Source organism: Drosophila navojoa, chromosome 3 (assembly GCF_054131105.1).
Source record: "Drosophila navojoa isolate 15081-1374.11 chromosome 3, UAZ_NAV_1.0, whole genome shotgun sequence".
Taxonomy (NCBI): Eukaryota; Metazoa; Arthropoda; class Insecta; order Diptera; family Drosophilidae; genus Drosophila; species Drosophila navojoa.
The window spans coordinates 29287217-29303459 of NC_142891.1; the positions used below are offsets into that span (position 1 = coordinate 29287217).

At 41.2% G+C, this 16243-nt stretch overlaps 1 protein-coding gene and 1 long non-coding RNA gene across 6 annotated transcripts in view; one reads left to right on the top strand and one right to left on the bottom strand.

The window, feature by feature from the left end:
• The window catches only part of LOC108649667 (dipeptidyl peptidase 4), a 55363-nt gene that overhangs the window by 5903 nt on the left and 33217 nt on the right, over positions 1-16243 (bottom strand). For all 5 annotated transcript variants that reach the window (XM_089257652.1, XM_089257649.1, XM_089257648.1 and 2 more), the window contains 3 exons: positions 13700-14001; positions 4817-5090; positions 4493-4760 (listed from right to left, as the gene is read on the bottom strand). In XM_089257652.1, the coding sequence (XP_089113778.1) occupies positions 4493-4760; positions 4817-5090; positions 13700-13905 (748 nt within the window). In that variant the 5' untranslated portion in view covers positions 13906-14001. The remainder of the gene's footprint in view (positions 1-4492; positions 4761-4816; positions 5091-13699; positions 14002-16243) is intronic.
• On the top strand, positions 536-971 carry LOC149091974 (uncharacterized). Its single transcript, XR_016196549.1, has 2 exons — positions 536-689; positions 764-971. It is a non-coding gene; the product is annotated as an uncharacterized LOC149091974 (long non-coding RNA).

Here is a 16243-nt window from a genome sequence, read left to right on the forward strand (position 1 = left end):
TGTATGGGATGGCAAGCTAATTGTCTCTGGATTTCGAGTTTATAAATTTTGTATGATTTGAATAGTAGGGTGACTATCAAATGGGCCATTATGACTTAATTAGAAATTTTTGACAATAATGAGTAAAGCTTGAGTATAATATGACATGTGTATTTCATATATTGCAAAGCATTTAATAAAGTTAGTAGTGTTTTACAATAATTTTTTCGGTTGAAAATGTGTATAAAATAATTTTAATTATATATAATTATTTACAGATATAAACACATTTATAAGCATGATTAGCAATAATCTATATATATAAAAAAAAGTTGTTTAAAGTGTTCCAGTACTTATAACTCGAGATCTGCTGGACCAATTTTCATGGTTTTTGATTTGTTGGATTTGTCACCGCTACGAGTAGGATAGTAGATCTTAAAAATACTGAAAAAAATTTCACGAATACTTGAAAAACGCGGTTTTTTCCCTAAATATTCAAATTTCCATTGATACTCAGTAGGCTTGATAACAGTCACAGTTTTCGGTCATGCTCATATTATACAATAGTATAGAAGTAAATAAACAAATGTAGTCAGTCAGTCTACGGCACAGCCTCAGGCGAACCTGACTATTCATAAAAAAAACACATTTGATAATAAAAATAAGACGCGTGCATACAGAATAAAGAGTTAAATATCTCGAAAGTTCAGGTATTTGTTTGTCTCAAATCTTATATATCTATTTCTCGATTGTTTTATGAGGTTTTGTGCGAGGGCATATTCAGTATTACTATTAATAAAAATGCCGCGTCCTAGAAGATCTAATCTTTCCCGGCGGACCCATGGTGCAATTAGCCAACGGAATATCACGAGTCAATTATCTGACGAAGAACGAGAAATCCCCCGAGAAAGGCGCCGCGTTAGTACCCAGCAAAGAAGGGCCTTAATTCGTGCTTCTCAAAGAGAGGCAGCCCGTGAAACGGCAATAAGAAATGGTACAAGGATTTTATTATCTGGCGATTTCCGACAAACACTACCAGTAATTCCAGAATCTACTGCTGCCGACGAAATAAACGCTTGCCTCAAAGCATAAAAATCAAAGAAAATGTTACCAAACTTCAACTGTCTGTAAATATGAGAGTTGCATTGTTGAACGATCTATCTGCTGATGATTTCTCGAAGCAATTGCTGAATATCGGTAATGGCCGTATTCCTGTTGACGAATCGAGTGGCTTGATTTCATTTCCTCAACATTTTTGCAATTTCGTCACATTAAAAGATGAGCTTAACAAAGTATTTCCGAATATCATCGCTTTCCACAAAAATACTAAATGGTTAAATGAGCGAGCATTTTTGGCGGCTAAAAATCAAGATAAAGATTTTATAATTCAAATCCGATTAATAAATTAATCAGAGTGTATCCCAACTGAACAACATAGCTTTCAAAAATTTTTTACCTAGAAATGATCTATAGGGCAATGCAACGTTTGCCGGGCCAGCTAGTAATATATAAATGTACTTATGTATATATGTATGTTCATACAAAGTACATCTGTGTTGTGTAAAGTGGTTATGACATTCCGTAAGATTGCTACAAACAGCAAGAGTATCGCACGCAGGTCACAAATGCTCATACATGTAGCAATGGACTACAAGTGTGTGTGTGCATGCCCGTCGCGAGATCATATTCTTTATGTGCCTCAACGCATTCATACCCTTCCCATAAATATATATCGAAACGCTAACATTTTGTTTGCATGAATGTCGCAAACGATTTTAAGATTTCGGTATACTCTTCATTCAAAAGAAAAGAGCTGGGACCATCGCGAAGAAATTTCAATTTTTGTGCGCTGCTCTGCTTCGTGATTTGAGAGCCCACAGAGAGAGAGAGAGAGAGTTAGATAGAGAGAGAGTTAGATAGAGAGAGAGAGAGTTAGATAGAGAGAGGTTAGATAGAGAAAGAGAGAGAGAGAGTAAGATAAAAAACGAAAAGCGCATACATGACCATTTCGACGAGCTGAGTCGATTTATCCCTGTCCGTCTGTACGGCATTATGTTTGAGCGCGTCGATTTCAGAAGATATATGAGCTAGACACTTCATATCGAGTTTGTGCTGCTACAAGCAGCAAAAGCTACGCACACAGACATACAAATTCTCATAATACATGTAGCAAGGGAGAGTGTGTGCGTGCACATTCGTCGCGAAAGCATTTTCACTATGAGCACCAACGCTTTCATACCCTTTCCACAAATAATATCGAAAGCACATATACAGATTTTGTACGAGCTTGGCAAACGGTTTAAAAAGTTCGGTATACTCTTCACACAGAAGGGAAGGCATGGGTTCTTGCTGCGAAGAAATTTCAATTTTCGTGAGCTGGCAGCTCAGAGCTGCTGCTTGTGCTCACATGCATACACATATATACATATTTGAGAGAGCAAAGAGCACCGAGAGAGAGAGAGAGCAAAGGAAACATTGAGCACAGAGTGATCTTTTGTTCAACCATCGACCATCTCGGTCGAACGCATGAAGCAGAATGATTGTGCTTTCGAATATTTTCGTTGCCTGAAGCTAAAAGTGAGGAGCCGATCAAATACGAAGTTGTGTGGGTCGTAATGTCAAAAAAAAAAGTGTGCAAAACCCTTTACACTACGTGTCCGGTCTATGTGTTCTCTGGTCAGCTTGTTACCCTGATTAAGAATACATATACTTTGTGGGCTCTGCCTTTTATATATTTTTCAACAAAACCATTATACCCTGATTTCTAATTCTCAATGAGTTCATGATACGACTACGAGATCCCCTGAACTTTTCGAGCAACCGATATTTCAATAATTCCTTGCTGCTTCCTGCATACTCAAGAAATACATACTCTCACAGACACACAAACGCACAAACGCATAAAAAACGCATCGGCTGCAGTGTGGGATTACCTTGGAAATTTAATTGTTTAATAACTTTTCTTGTGGATGTAAGTTCTTCATTAAACTTCAAAATTGTGATCATAATATTGAAATGCGTAGTAAGCATCGACTGCGCTTGGTCTACGCTGCAGTGTGGGCAATATTATGAGAATTCATTTGTTGAATAATTTAATTTCTAGACGTACAATCTTAAGGAAATTTTCAGAACGTAATCATAATCATAGTCATAATTCTAATGCATGTGCATTCCAAAGCACAAGTCTCTAGTATTTGAAATGTGTTTTTTACAAATTGGGGGCGAAGAGGGTGTGGTAAAATGTTTGTACTCATTATATATGTGCATATATGTATATATACACAGTAAATCTGAATCTTCCAGGTCTAATAATGTTCAAATGAGGCTGAAAAAAACAAAATCAATTTTTCTATTAATCTCGATAAATAAGTTATCTGATGATTTATCGAAAAAATAAGATAAACTCGTACTGCGTATGGTACACATATGGTATGGTAAACATAGCAAAATCGGCTCTAAAAAATAGTAAAAATAGCTTAAAAAATTTGTAAAAAAGCTTACAAAATAGCTGAACTCTATGCATTTTAATGTCATGTAATTTGGCAAAAACACTGAATTTCCCGTATATGTAATATGTCCGTGTGTTGTCCAACTCCAACAACTTAAAATCGGTGATTTTTGTGCGCGAATCATAAAATTTTTGCTTATAGATTTTCTCTATTTTGTAATACACTCTTTCACACAATTAATGCCGAGAAATGCGCAATCAGTGATGGTGTAAATGAACCACTAGTGATTATCTATGTAAGTATGTATGTGTATACGATAAAGTACTGGTGGTAGTATCGCACAGATCATTAAGTACAGTTTGGGGCTTAATTACAATTACGTTACAAATTTTTTTCTTTAAATACTAAAATGAAACTAAAAATATTCTTTTGTAAAACAGCTAGATTTATAGCTAATAGCATTTTCAAAATTAATATAGTATTTAGGATTTTAAAATAGCTAGAAATGCTATTTAATAGCTAATCTGGCAACACTGCTTCTGAGATCGACGCACTCATACAGACGGACGGACGGGCGTACGGACGAACAGACGGACATGGGTACCTCGACTTAGCTCGTCGTCCTGATCAAGAATACATATACTTTATAGGGTCTACGATGATTCCTTCTACCCGTTACATACTTACCATAATATCCTGATTTCCCATTTTCAATGGGTTCAGGGTATAAAAATGTTCAAGTCTCTAACTCTTATATATTCTGAGAACGACGCGTTCAAACATACGGACAGGGCCGAATCGACTCAGCTCGTTGCCCTGATCAAGAGTATACATACAGTAATTGTTTGCATATAAGATGTGATGTTTAAGTTGAATTTGAACGACTTTTTTTGTTTTGCAAACAATTAATGGACATACTGTATGTACTTTGTGGGGTCTTTCACGCCTCCTTCTACCTGTTACATACATTTCAACAAAACCATTATACCCTGATTTCTCATTTACATATGAGTCCCGGTCAAAACACAAAATATGTTTTAAAGAAAAAATACATATAAAATTACCTTGGTAAAGCCAATCTGGAACTCCGTTATATATATTATTTTCTTGACCTGTCATTGTTATTCTTATATCTTCTTCCATGGATGGAGATTGTCTTACAAATATATCGTTGTCAGCAACAATAATGATTGAAGTTGTGTTTCCCAGCCAGGCGGCATATTGAAGTCGGGTTCTTTGCACCTTCGATGAGTCTTTTAACTTCACAGGCATATGGTGGTCATTATCTACGTCATAGATTGTGTAAAATGCAGTAAAGGATTTCTGAAATATCTGTGAAATATATTTGTAATTTATAATAAACTTTAATTTATTTAAAATTAACTTGCCTTCTTTACATTGTGTCTGAATAGTACATATTTCAGATCGTGTGAGCATTCATATCCCCTTACATTTAGTTGACGAATGGTATGATTTGTAACTAAAATATTTATTGAGTTTACTGAAGTATCCAATAGGGAAAGGCCCCCATCATCTGATTGAAAGACATATTTCTTCGTTGTCACCCATGATGGCTGTAATCGGGTTGGCGTCAATTCACCTTGCAGATACTCATCTAGAATCATTCTTCGACCCGACCAATATAGTAGTTCATCCACATATCTATAAAAATAAGTTAAAAATAATTATAAAATATATAGGTCAGACCACTTTGTATTTGCTCGGCTCTTCACTTTTAAGTTCGGGCTACAAAAATATGGGAAACTGAGTTTTCTACAGTATTTGAGCAAAAGTTAGCTACTATATTGCTGATGGGGTGTGATGAGTATACCGCAGTCGGTAACACCCGACTGCAACATTCTTACTTGTTTTTATGCATGTACATGCATTTATATTTATTATTTCTACGTTAATGGTGTCGTTATTAAATACGTTTCTGTTGAAAGTGGACTGATGATTTCTATTTGCTTGAAAAATTATGACAGCACTGGTGCGCATGGTTGTCGGGAACAGATTTCAGTTTTTCTACGCAATTGCTTGTGCGTACATAGAGCGGAAGATCATAGGGAGACAGCAAGAATAAGTGAGAAAGTAACGCAAAAATAGGGTACAGCATATGTAAATATGATCATGTATATTTGAGCACTCACAGCGAGCAAATACGAAGTAGAAAATGCCTGCAAAAACTCAAGTGAATCGACTCCTTTACGCTTTGGCATTTTTATTAAAAGCCGTAAACTATGACGCCTTGAAGTCGCTTCAATGTAAACTCACTTAAGACGTTTTTCGCCTATCACGCACTCATTTACTTTTTATACCCTGAACCCATTGAAAATGGGAAATCAGGGTATAATGCTTTTGTTAAAATGTATGTAACAGGCAGAAGGAGGCGTGGCAGACCCCACAAAGTAAATATATTCTTGATCAGGACTCAGCTCGTCGAGTCGACTTAGCCGACGTCCGTCTGTCTGTCCGTCCACCCGTCCGTATGTTTGAACGCGTCGATTTCAGAAGATATAAAAGCTAGAGACTTGATTTTTTTAATAATCGATAGCTATTCCCGATATTTTATTATCGATCAAAAACATTAACCATTAAGGCAAATGCCACTGTAGCTAATTGTGAATGATTTTTATACCCTGAACCCTGTAAAGTGGCCTTCTTGGCGGCAGAAAGGGGACAAAAGCTGCGCGCAAGAGTTAGTGAGTTTTGAGCTTCGGAATGAGCAGACGCAAGAAATCGAATCAGCATTAAAATTGATGTTAAGTTTGGGAGCGTAATAAAGTAAGCACATGTAAAAGAAATGGTCGAGTATTCATTCGTAGTCAGTTTAACTAATATGTTGCTTTTCGACACTAATTGCAATTAACTGTAACACCACTAACTGGTAGTTTGAACGTGGTTACGCCCCGTTCGCCGGAAGGGTAAACCTCTGGCAGTGAAAATCACGCGGTCTGTGAGTGAACGCCGGCGGCGACGCTGGGCGTTCCTCGACCCGCGATCTACGCTTTCGCAACCCCGACCCCCGCAATCTGGAGTGCGCTTGATCGCACCGGCCGCGGGGTTGGGGGTTAGAAATTTCGAGAAGCGTCAAGCTGAAAAAAATAAAAACGGGAAAATCAGTTAATCAAATATTACGCAGAAGCGTAAGCCGAAGACGCACATGCACAAGCATGTGCACGCGCGGGGGCAGCATAGCGTGCGTCGCCGAAACCTAGATAACGAAGAAGAAGGGTGAGCAACGAGAAGTGGTAAGAGCGTGTATATATGCACACCCCAAGAGTAACAGAAAAAAATGTGGTTAAAGTGAACGAAATGAAATATCGAGATTATTGATGATACTGCAATTGCACCAAGAAACTAATAGTTGAATATTAAAGTAGCTACAAACGAACCAGTCGAAAAAAAAGGGTCGCGATAGTAGTGAGAAGAAAAGTGAAAGCATTTAGTGCCGACAGCAAGTGAATATACCCGCCATAAAAGAACAAAAGGTGAAGAGTGCTCATGTATGGGCGCATATACATAGGTATATGTGCACGTGAGAAGGCAAGGGTATATATATGTATATGTGGGAGAGAATAAATCGAGAGAGGGTAATTGGTCAAGCGTATGTGTTTGAGTATGCGCATATGACACTAGGCTAATTTTGATTGTACAGCGGGCCGAGGCCAGGGTAATAGAGTATGATTATATGTGCGCATATGCGGGTGCGTGTATATGTGTGAATATGCGCAAACGGACAGTGGGCCGAGGCCAATATAACAGCAAGTGAAAATAAAAAAAAAAATAATAATTAAATTAAATTTTAAAAAAATTAAATTAAATTAAATTAAATAAAATAAAGTAAATAATAAACGAATAATTGATAATCGAAGAATAATCGAAGAAGGAATAGTGGGTAGATACATATAATAAAGCTGAAACGAGTGAAACGGAATGAAATAAGCGAGAAGTGGAATGAAGCATAATAAAGTCCAGTGGAGTAGAATTAAGTCATGAGATCAGATAGAGCAAAGTCCCTTGAGCTAGGGGTGAAGAAAAGCCAGGTAAAGTTGGAGCGGAAAATTATAAAATAAGGTAAAGCAAATATAAAATATAAAAGAATCCAGAACAAGGAAAGCGAAAAAAAACAAAATAGATTATGATGAAATAAAGAGAAAAATTAAAAGAAAACAAACAAGATTAAGACGAATAAGAAAAGATAAGCAAAAGTAGCATAAGCGTATGAAGACAGAGAAGAATAAAGAAGTAAGATAAGATAGATTAAGACGATAAAAGGAAACGAAATTGTATAGGATAAGAAAATTAAAAATAAGAGAAATAAAAAAAGGAAGAAAAGAACAAGTAAAAGAAAACTAGATTAAGTGAGCGAAATAAAGCGAAATATAGAATAAGTGGATAAAAATTGAGTAAGCAAAACAACTGGAGAATATTGGTATAAGCGACCAGTCATCAAGAATGGAAGGAGGAACGTCCCACAGTTCGGGACTAAGCGTCGGCTGGGTCTACCAGCGCTGTAAAGAGGAATCGAAGACAATCCCATCCCCTCTCCGTCGCCAGAAAGGCACCCGCCTTGGAACATCGCCGAGCAAGTCAGAAAATGGGGTATGGAATACGACGGCCGGTCGGATCCTCTCGGCTTCATCGAAATCCTGGAAGAGCAAGCCATAACTTACGGGATCCAGCTGTAGGTGTGTTGGTAGACAAGGCGGCTAAGTGGTTCCTAAACAGTGGGCTAAGAGACGCGCCCTGGTTGGAATTCAAGAAAGAGTTCTTAGACTTCTTCTTGCCTTCCAAATACCTCGAGCGTCTGGAAGACCAGAGTCGAGCGCGCAGGCAGCGAGAGGGCGAACCCTTCAAGGATTACTTAATCGAGCTGCGTCTATTAATGCGTCAGGCTAGATACAGTCCAGCCCAGGAGTTAAACAGGGCCTACGAGAATGCATCCCCGGAATACAGGCTATTTGTACTGTGAGGAGCAATATAGGTATGCACGTATTAATGTATATGAACATGTTGCTCCACACAGCGACGCGAATACTGTAGGAGCGACCCTCGCACTGGAAAGGGGGTCGAAGTCCTGTTACAGATGGTCTCTTTCGCTCCTACAGTTTCAGCAATGGGTTCGCGTCGCATGCACGACGATCATCGGTAACCGTTAGCCGAGGTGCCGTTCGGGCCGGGTGATAGTAGTGGACACTTTCACTTTCACTGCCACGCAATTTGGCGGGAAAGTGGCGTCACCCGAATCACGCCAGTTTACCGTTTTTATGGGCACGAGCGGCTGAAAGGCCCCGCTCCAGAGCCGAACAGGCCTCGTTACCACCCAAAGCAGGGCCTGTGGCGGGGCTATAAAACGCCACCGGCGGCTCCATACGGGAGGATTATGATTAAAGAGTTAAAAAAGTGAGAGTCAGAGTCAAATGTCAGAGTGAAAAGTGATTAGTGAAAGTCAGAGTGCCATGAAAGTCAACGCGAGTGGTAAATCAGGACTCCCAGGACTTCAAAGGACAGCAAGGACATCGTGGGAACAGAAAGGACATCCAGTGGGAATCCTTACGACAAAGATAGAGGCAACCAGCATCGTCAGCGGCACCGATCAGGACATCGGTGCATATCAGCGGCTTAAGCGAGGCCTGCACATCTGAGTAAGTTCACGTAGCCGTGCGCAAGAGAAGTGTTTATGAGTGAAGCGAAGCTAGTGTTGTGCTGTGAGCGAGGAGAGGCCTGTATATCTGAGCGAACCGCCAGAGTTTACAGATCGAGGTCCTGGCGTTTCCCGAATCGTCCCGGTGAACTAGCGTGTTTTAGCACCACACTCTCCAAGGCGGAGTGCGTTGAACCAGCACTCAGTAGGTGTGCTTCGCTAAAACCAACCAGCGAACCATCATAAATTTAAGTGACGTGTACATTTCAAACTTATTCAAGAGAATATACATTTACGCTATAAAACCTAAATTCACAAATGACTAATTAATATCGCAGGGGCTTCATCAAATAAATTTGTTGGCACGAATCCACAGTGAGCTGAAACTAGCCCAGCTTAGACTCGGGATAAACCGAAGGTTCGTTACAACTGGCACCCAACGTGGGGCCCTGCGATAAGAGTTTAATTTGCATTTGTGACTATGGTGCGAGCGTGGATGTATAGCTTGAAGAAGGATGAGGTGCTGAGTTATGGTGACGAGTGCGGAAGGCGCTTGTCAGGCACACTGGACGCTATGCAGAATCAGTTTGGCGAGTGGGTTGAGAGGAATGAAGGTGAAGCAGGTGGAGTGGATGGCCTGGATCTGGACATGATCCCGCGGGCGATGCCAGAGCTTCTGAAGGGCATGGCATAAAAGTGGTACGTGGCCAACAACAGGCACTGGACGGCGTGGGCGACGTTTGTGCGTAGCTTCCAGGAGTTCTTCTTGCCCAGAGGCTATCTGGAGAAGCTGGAGTACGACGTCAAACGCCGGAAACGCCAGGTGGTAGACGAGAGCTTCAAGGTCTACATGGTGGAGATGCAGACTCTCATACGGCCTCTGCGCTGTGGAGCAGACCATGAGATGAAGCGCATCTATAATAATAGTCTGTCTGATCTGCGTGCCTACGCTCGCCCATATCAATTCCATAGCCTAGTGGAATTGATGCACCTGGAGAAGGACTGCGAAAGGTTGCGGCAGCAGCCACGCCCGGGCCGGACACGATTTATGGCCATGGACGACGCTGGAGGCGATGTGGAGTTTCGCCGCATGGACGATGAGGCGAAGCCTTCTCCTGCGCCAAGGACAGGCGGCACCCGCTATCCATGGGCGAGCGGTAGCAGCGGCCAGGAGCCCCCAGGCGCTAGTGGGCCGTCTTCAGGACGAAGGCAGCCAGATAACAGCGATTGTGGCCATTGGGGTCACCCAACAAAAAGCCACGATCGACACGGACGCCACAAGCAGCTTTATAAGTGAAAAGCTTGCTGACAGGCTCAGAGGAAAGGGCGTGGTGCGTGCAACACGGCAGCGCATACGCTTAGCGGACGGCAGTTGCAGTCATGTGGAATCGCAATTGGGGACGACGATCAGCCTAGCGAAGTGATCGACGATCTGGTGCTGGGCTGGGATTTCTTGGCCAGCATGGTCACCACACTGGAGTGCGGTGGCTTGACACTGAGGATCGAGCCAAGAATCCCACAGTTGAGCGGACAGTCAGAGGAGAAGCTGTCCGTGGCTGTGGCCAGCGTGGAGGCGAGCCCAGAGACGCCAGTGGAGGCGAACATGGAGCAGCCAACGCCTATGCACAAAGACCTGGACCTGGAGAAGTTCCAGCATGTGAAAGGCACCACCAGGATCACGGAGCACCGGATCAGGATGCAGGACAACAGGCCCATAAAGCAGCGTTACTTCCTCAAAAATCCAAAAATGCAGGCGGAGATCAACCTGCAGGTGGATGAGCTGCTGGCCAAAGGCTGCATTGTGCCCTCGAAGAGCCCACATCATCATTATCAGTGGAAAGTGAGGCCGTTTGGACTCCATTCTGCGCCGGCAACATTTCAGCGAGCGCTAGACCGAGTTATCGGCCCACAAATGATGCCCCATGCCTTTGGCTACCAGGACGACATCATCGTCATCGGCCGAGCATGACAGGAGCATATGAACAACCTACGAGAGGTGTTCTGGCGACTGCGGGCAGCCAACTTGAAAATCAACATCGACAAGTGCGATTTTTTCAAGAAGGAGCTAAAGTCACAAAGTCATGGAGGATGGCATTTGCTCGGATCCAGAGAAAGTGGCCGCTATCGCCGAGCTGAAGCCACCCACAAACGTAAAAGAGTTACGCCAATACGTGAGCGTGGCTTCATGATACCACCGCTTCGTGCCAGATTTTGCAGCCACAGTGCATCCGTTAAATACACTGCTCAAAAAGGGCACGAAGTGGGAGTGGACGGAGGAGCAGCAAAGAGCGTTCGAGACGTTAAAGGCCAAATTGACGGAGTCACCGGTGCTGGCGTGCCCTGATTTCTCGAAGCCGTTTTGCTTGCAAACGGACGCAAGCAATTATGGGGCAATCCTGAAGCAGACCTCGGAGGACGGAGAGCGCGTCATTTCGTATGCCAGCCGGACACTGAACAGTGCTGAAAAGAACTATTCAGCTACTGAAAAAGAGTGTCTGGCTATAATCTGGGGCAGACGGAAGCTCAAGCCATACCTGGAAGCCTACAAATTTGACCATATGGCTCTGAAGTGGCTCGATTCGATCGAGAGCCCAACGGGAAGGATTGCCAAATGGGCACTGGAGCTGCAGCAGTACGACTTCGAGATTCGCTACAGGAAGGGCAAGCAGAATGTGGTAGCAGATGCGCTCTCACGGTAGCCTCTGGGAGAGCAGGCGTGCCGTTCGGTCCAGAGCAAGGAAATGGCAGCTGGGACAGGATGTTGCTGGCTCACCAAGCTTCGACAGGACATAAAGAAGGCGCCACATAAGTTTCCAGACTATATGGAAGAGTCTGGAGACTTATATCGGCACATCCCGCATCAAGCCGGCCACGAGGATGTGGCTGAATGGAAGTCGTGCGTGCCTGCGGACCGGCGCAAACAAGTACTGGAGGAGAATCACAACGCAGCCACCGCTGGCCACCTTGGGAGCCGAAAAACAATCGCTCAGGTGGCAGCGCGGTATTACTGGCCAGGTATGTACCAGGATGTGAGAACATACGTACAGCGCTGCGAAGTGTGTCAGCTTGCAGCTGACTGGGCAAATGCTGACGCAGGTGCCCGAGGAGCCATGGGCAACAGTTTGTGCCGATTTTGTTGGCCCACTGCCGAGATCAAAGCATGGGAACACTATGCTTTTAGTTTTCATAGATCGCTTTTCAAAATGGACGGAGATGGTGCCGCTGCGGAGCGCGAATAGCGAATACGGTCAGATTGACAGACATACGCACACGCACATGTAAAGGCATACAGATGCTTCTAAAAGTGATATCCCACAATTGTGAGCATCGCGTCCCCTGCGTACACACAAACAAACATATGTATGTAAGAAACGTGTGTGTGCTTGTGTTTGTTTGCTGCGTGTGTGCTTGTGTATGCGCGAATTATTATTGAAATATCAGTTGCTCGAAGGTTTCAAGGGATCTCGTAGTCGAGCAGTCTCGACTAGAGCTTTCTTACTTGTTATACCCTAAACCCATTGAAAATGGGAAATCAGGGTATAATGGTATGTGTTAAAATGTGTAGGACAGGCAGAAAGTATATTCTTGATCAGGGCGACGAGCTGAGTTTATTTAGCCCTGACCGTCTGTATGTATGATCGCGTCGATTTCAAAAGATATAAGAGCTAAGGACTTCTAATTTTTTTTCCTAGGTCGGCTCCTCACTTTTAGGTTCAGGCTATGGAAATAGGCTAAAAGAGCACGTAAAAGGGTTACATAGACGCTCAACTGATGAACGGCCTAACGGATGAATAAAGACGAATTAATATTATTAACGAAAGAAAATGCAGATCTCAACCAAGACGAAAGTCGGAAAAAATTAAATGCAACATCGAATGGAAGAGGAAGCACTTAATCGATCTTTTAGGGCAAATGACAAAATTAACACGCAGCAGCAGAAAGGTGCAAGAGAGACAGAAATAATGAGCACAAAGCACGCTAAAAAACTCAGTTCAAATGCGACATACAGGCGTCGAAGAAGAAGATTCTGGAAGCACACATACAATGGTGAGCATTAGAGAACTATGTAGGTATGCTGATCAGAATGTTCACGACGAAATTCGAAGAGAATAAAAAACAATCGAATAAATATATCGGTCGATAGTTTTGTAAGAGTGGTACGAGACTTTGATGGAAACTGCTGAACTTTGAAGAAAATGCAGATGCCTATCAGCTGACTGAACGACAAGAATATATAAATGCACGCAATAAAATGACGATTCGATTTTTTTTTTTTTTTGTAATTTACTTCGCACCTTTGTCTCCACCCCCTCACATGCCCCTTTGTAAGAGGCGTATTTCAAATACTAGAGACTTGTGCTTTGGCATATACACGCACATTAATGTTATAATAACGACCTGAACGTTTCCTGAGAATAGAAAAACTATTAAGCAATTAATTTTCCATAGTGTATATGCTTGCATCCAGAGTTATTGAGTTATTTTGAAATATCAATTCTTCAAAGAGTTCAGGGGATTTCGTAGTCGAGCAGTCTCGACTAGACCTTTTTTACTTGTTTTCACTCTATCGTGTTGGAGTATTATTTTGCAAGTTATTACTTGTAAAGTGCTAACATATACTTACCCCAGTAAATATATAGCAGTTATTATGCCAGCTATTACGAAACTAATAACCAATAAAGAGAAGATTATACTACGCCAGTTGTGTCCTTCATCCAAGTCCAGGTCCTGATCTTTCTGCTTTGGATCTTGAACTTGCAATGTCTCATCCGGGGGAAGTCTCCATGACCCACCTCCACCTCCGCGATCAGAAGCAACATTGGCATGCATTTTTTTTAAATCCAAGCAGAATGATTTTAAAAAAAATGGTTGGAGAATTTAACTTATGGCAATATGAGGCGTCTCAGTACTCCCAGAAGTAAAGAGCTAAAAAAGAAAGAATAAAATTAGTTTGTTTGTATATGTCAGATAGTCGATATGTGAAAACGATATGAAATCTAAATTAATTCACTTAAAAAAAAAAAAAAACATTCATGCCTTGGCTTATTCTTTTTCTGCAGCCTCTATTATAAGTAATTGACTAATTAATGGATTACCAGGACTTTCTCCTGTTATTATAGGTGCCCGAGAGCAGTCAATTTAGCCCTGTCCATTTGTCTGTCCGTCCATATGTTATCTGATAACCTGAACTAATGGCTTTGTTGAAATGTATGAAGAAGAATTTTCCACGCCCTTAATGGGCGTAGACATATTATTATGCTCCAAGCCTATAGAATATGGGAAATCAGAGTATAATGTTTTGTTGAAATGTACGTATCACGCAGAAGGAAGTATACACATATACTAGGCAAGGTATATATATTAGGCCCAGTCCGTGTGTTGGTCTGTATGTATAAATGCGTCGATCTCAAAAGATATAAGAGCTAGAGACTTAATTTTTTTATATGCCCGTATATATAGCGCTGATATCGAGTTTATCACTAAAAATCGATAACTCCTCTCGTTATTGTGCTATCGATAAAAAAAACCTATCGAAAATTGGTAAAATAATTTTATCTCGCACATCTTTAAAGCTATAGTCTCCAAATTTTAAACATATATTAAGATGCATTTTATAAAATTTCGGTTTTTGTTAAAATTTACCCCACCTGAAAATCCGCCCCCTGACCATCATATTTGTAAAAGGCAAATGAGCATACATTTGAATATTATGAGAAGTTCTGAAAGTTTAATTAAGATCGAAAGTCTACAATTAAATTATTCGTTGTGTATGTGTGTGCGTGTGTCTGTGCGAATTATTATTAAAATATCAGTTGCTTGGAGGGTTCAGGGGATCTCGTGACTACGAGACTGAGCAGTCTCGACTAAAACTTTTTACTTGTTATACCCTGAACCCATTGAAAATGCAAAATAAACCATATGTCATAGAGTATTATAGTAAGACATTTACTACATATGAATCCAAATATTCGTTTTATGAGTTAGAAACTCGAGCAACAGTTAAGGCAGTAAGGCGTCTAGAACGAAAATTGAACTAACACCAAGAGTATATCAAAGGAAGCATATGGCCCATGTAGATTTTCTTAATGGGAATCCCTTGCCGAATGAGAAAGAAAGAAGTGTCACAAAATAAAGTCATAGAAAAGCGCATAGATACAAGCTGAGCAGCAACGCGACCAAGATATTTTAGGTAAAGTTCGCAAATTCATTGATGGTGAGCTTTTGAATGATTTATAATTCATGTACGAAATTAGAGCTAAACTTTTGGCTAGGCTAGGCGGCAAGATTGAACGCAAAGAGTATATAATAGCACAACTTGATGGTTTTACAAAATAAGTGTATTCATAGCTTGACGCTAATAGCTGTATTAACGCATTAAAATCTTCAATTGCAGTGCTCGGAGCACCCACTCAAATAATAACTGTAGAAGGTAGAAGAATAGGTGCCAAATTTGCTGAATTTTGTGCTTTTCAGAAAATCCATCTCCATCGGATAGCAACGGGAGCCAGTCGGGCCAACGGGCAAGTCGAAAGAATGATGAGCACTTTGAAAACCTGAGGATATACATCACCCCACTTTAGAGGTTTTATTAGCTGTTGATAATCATCTCAATTATACTCCTTCGCCTTCTAAACCAAGTCGTTGTTATCGCAAATGCGATTTTGTTTTGAGTCGGTTGATATTAATTTGGCAGTATCGCTTTTTTATACAACCTTAAACTCTATTCTGGATGTGTGCGTCCCTCTCCGCCGTATGTCGCCCTTTTCAAATAAACCGCCTTGGTTCACTAAGACACTTTCGAATTTAAGAAATATAAAATCTAAATTTTTTAAGAACTATAAAAAGTCTGGTTCTAGTGTCGATTGGTCTAAGTATTCCATAGCCAAGTCTAATTTTAATTTTTTAAATACTCTTTGTTATGAGAATTATCTTGTACGTTGCAAACGTCAGTTTGCTCGAGATCCTAAACAATTTTACTCATTTTTAAACTTAAAGCGCAAGTCTTCTGGTTTGCCGTCTACATTTGTGCTTGGTGCTGAAAGAACTTGTCATCCTGGTCATGGTCCTCTGATCTATTTGCAGATTTGTTTCAATCCACTTTTCTTCTACTGATCCCTATAACAGCTCATATCCATATTCACTTCCTGAATATAGGTCCATTAACGCT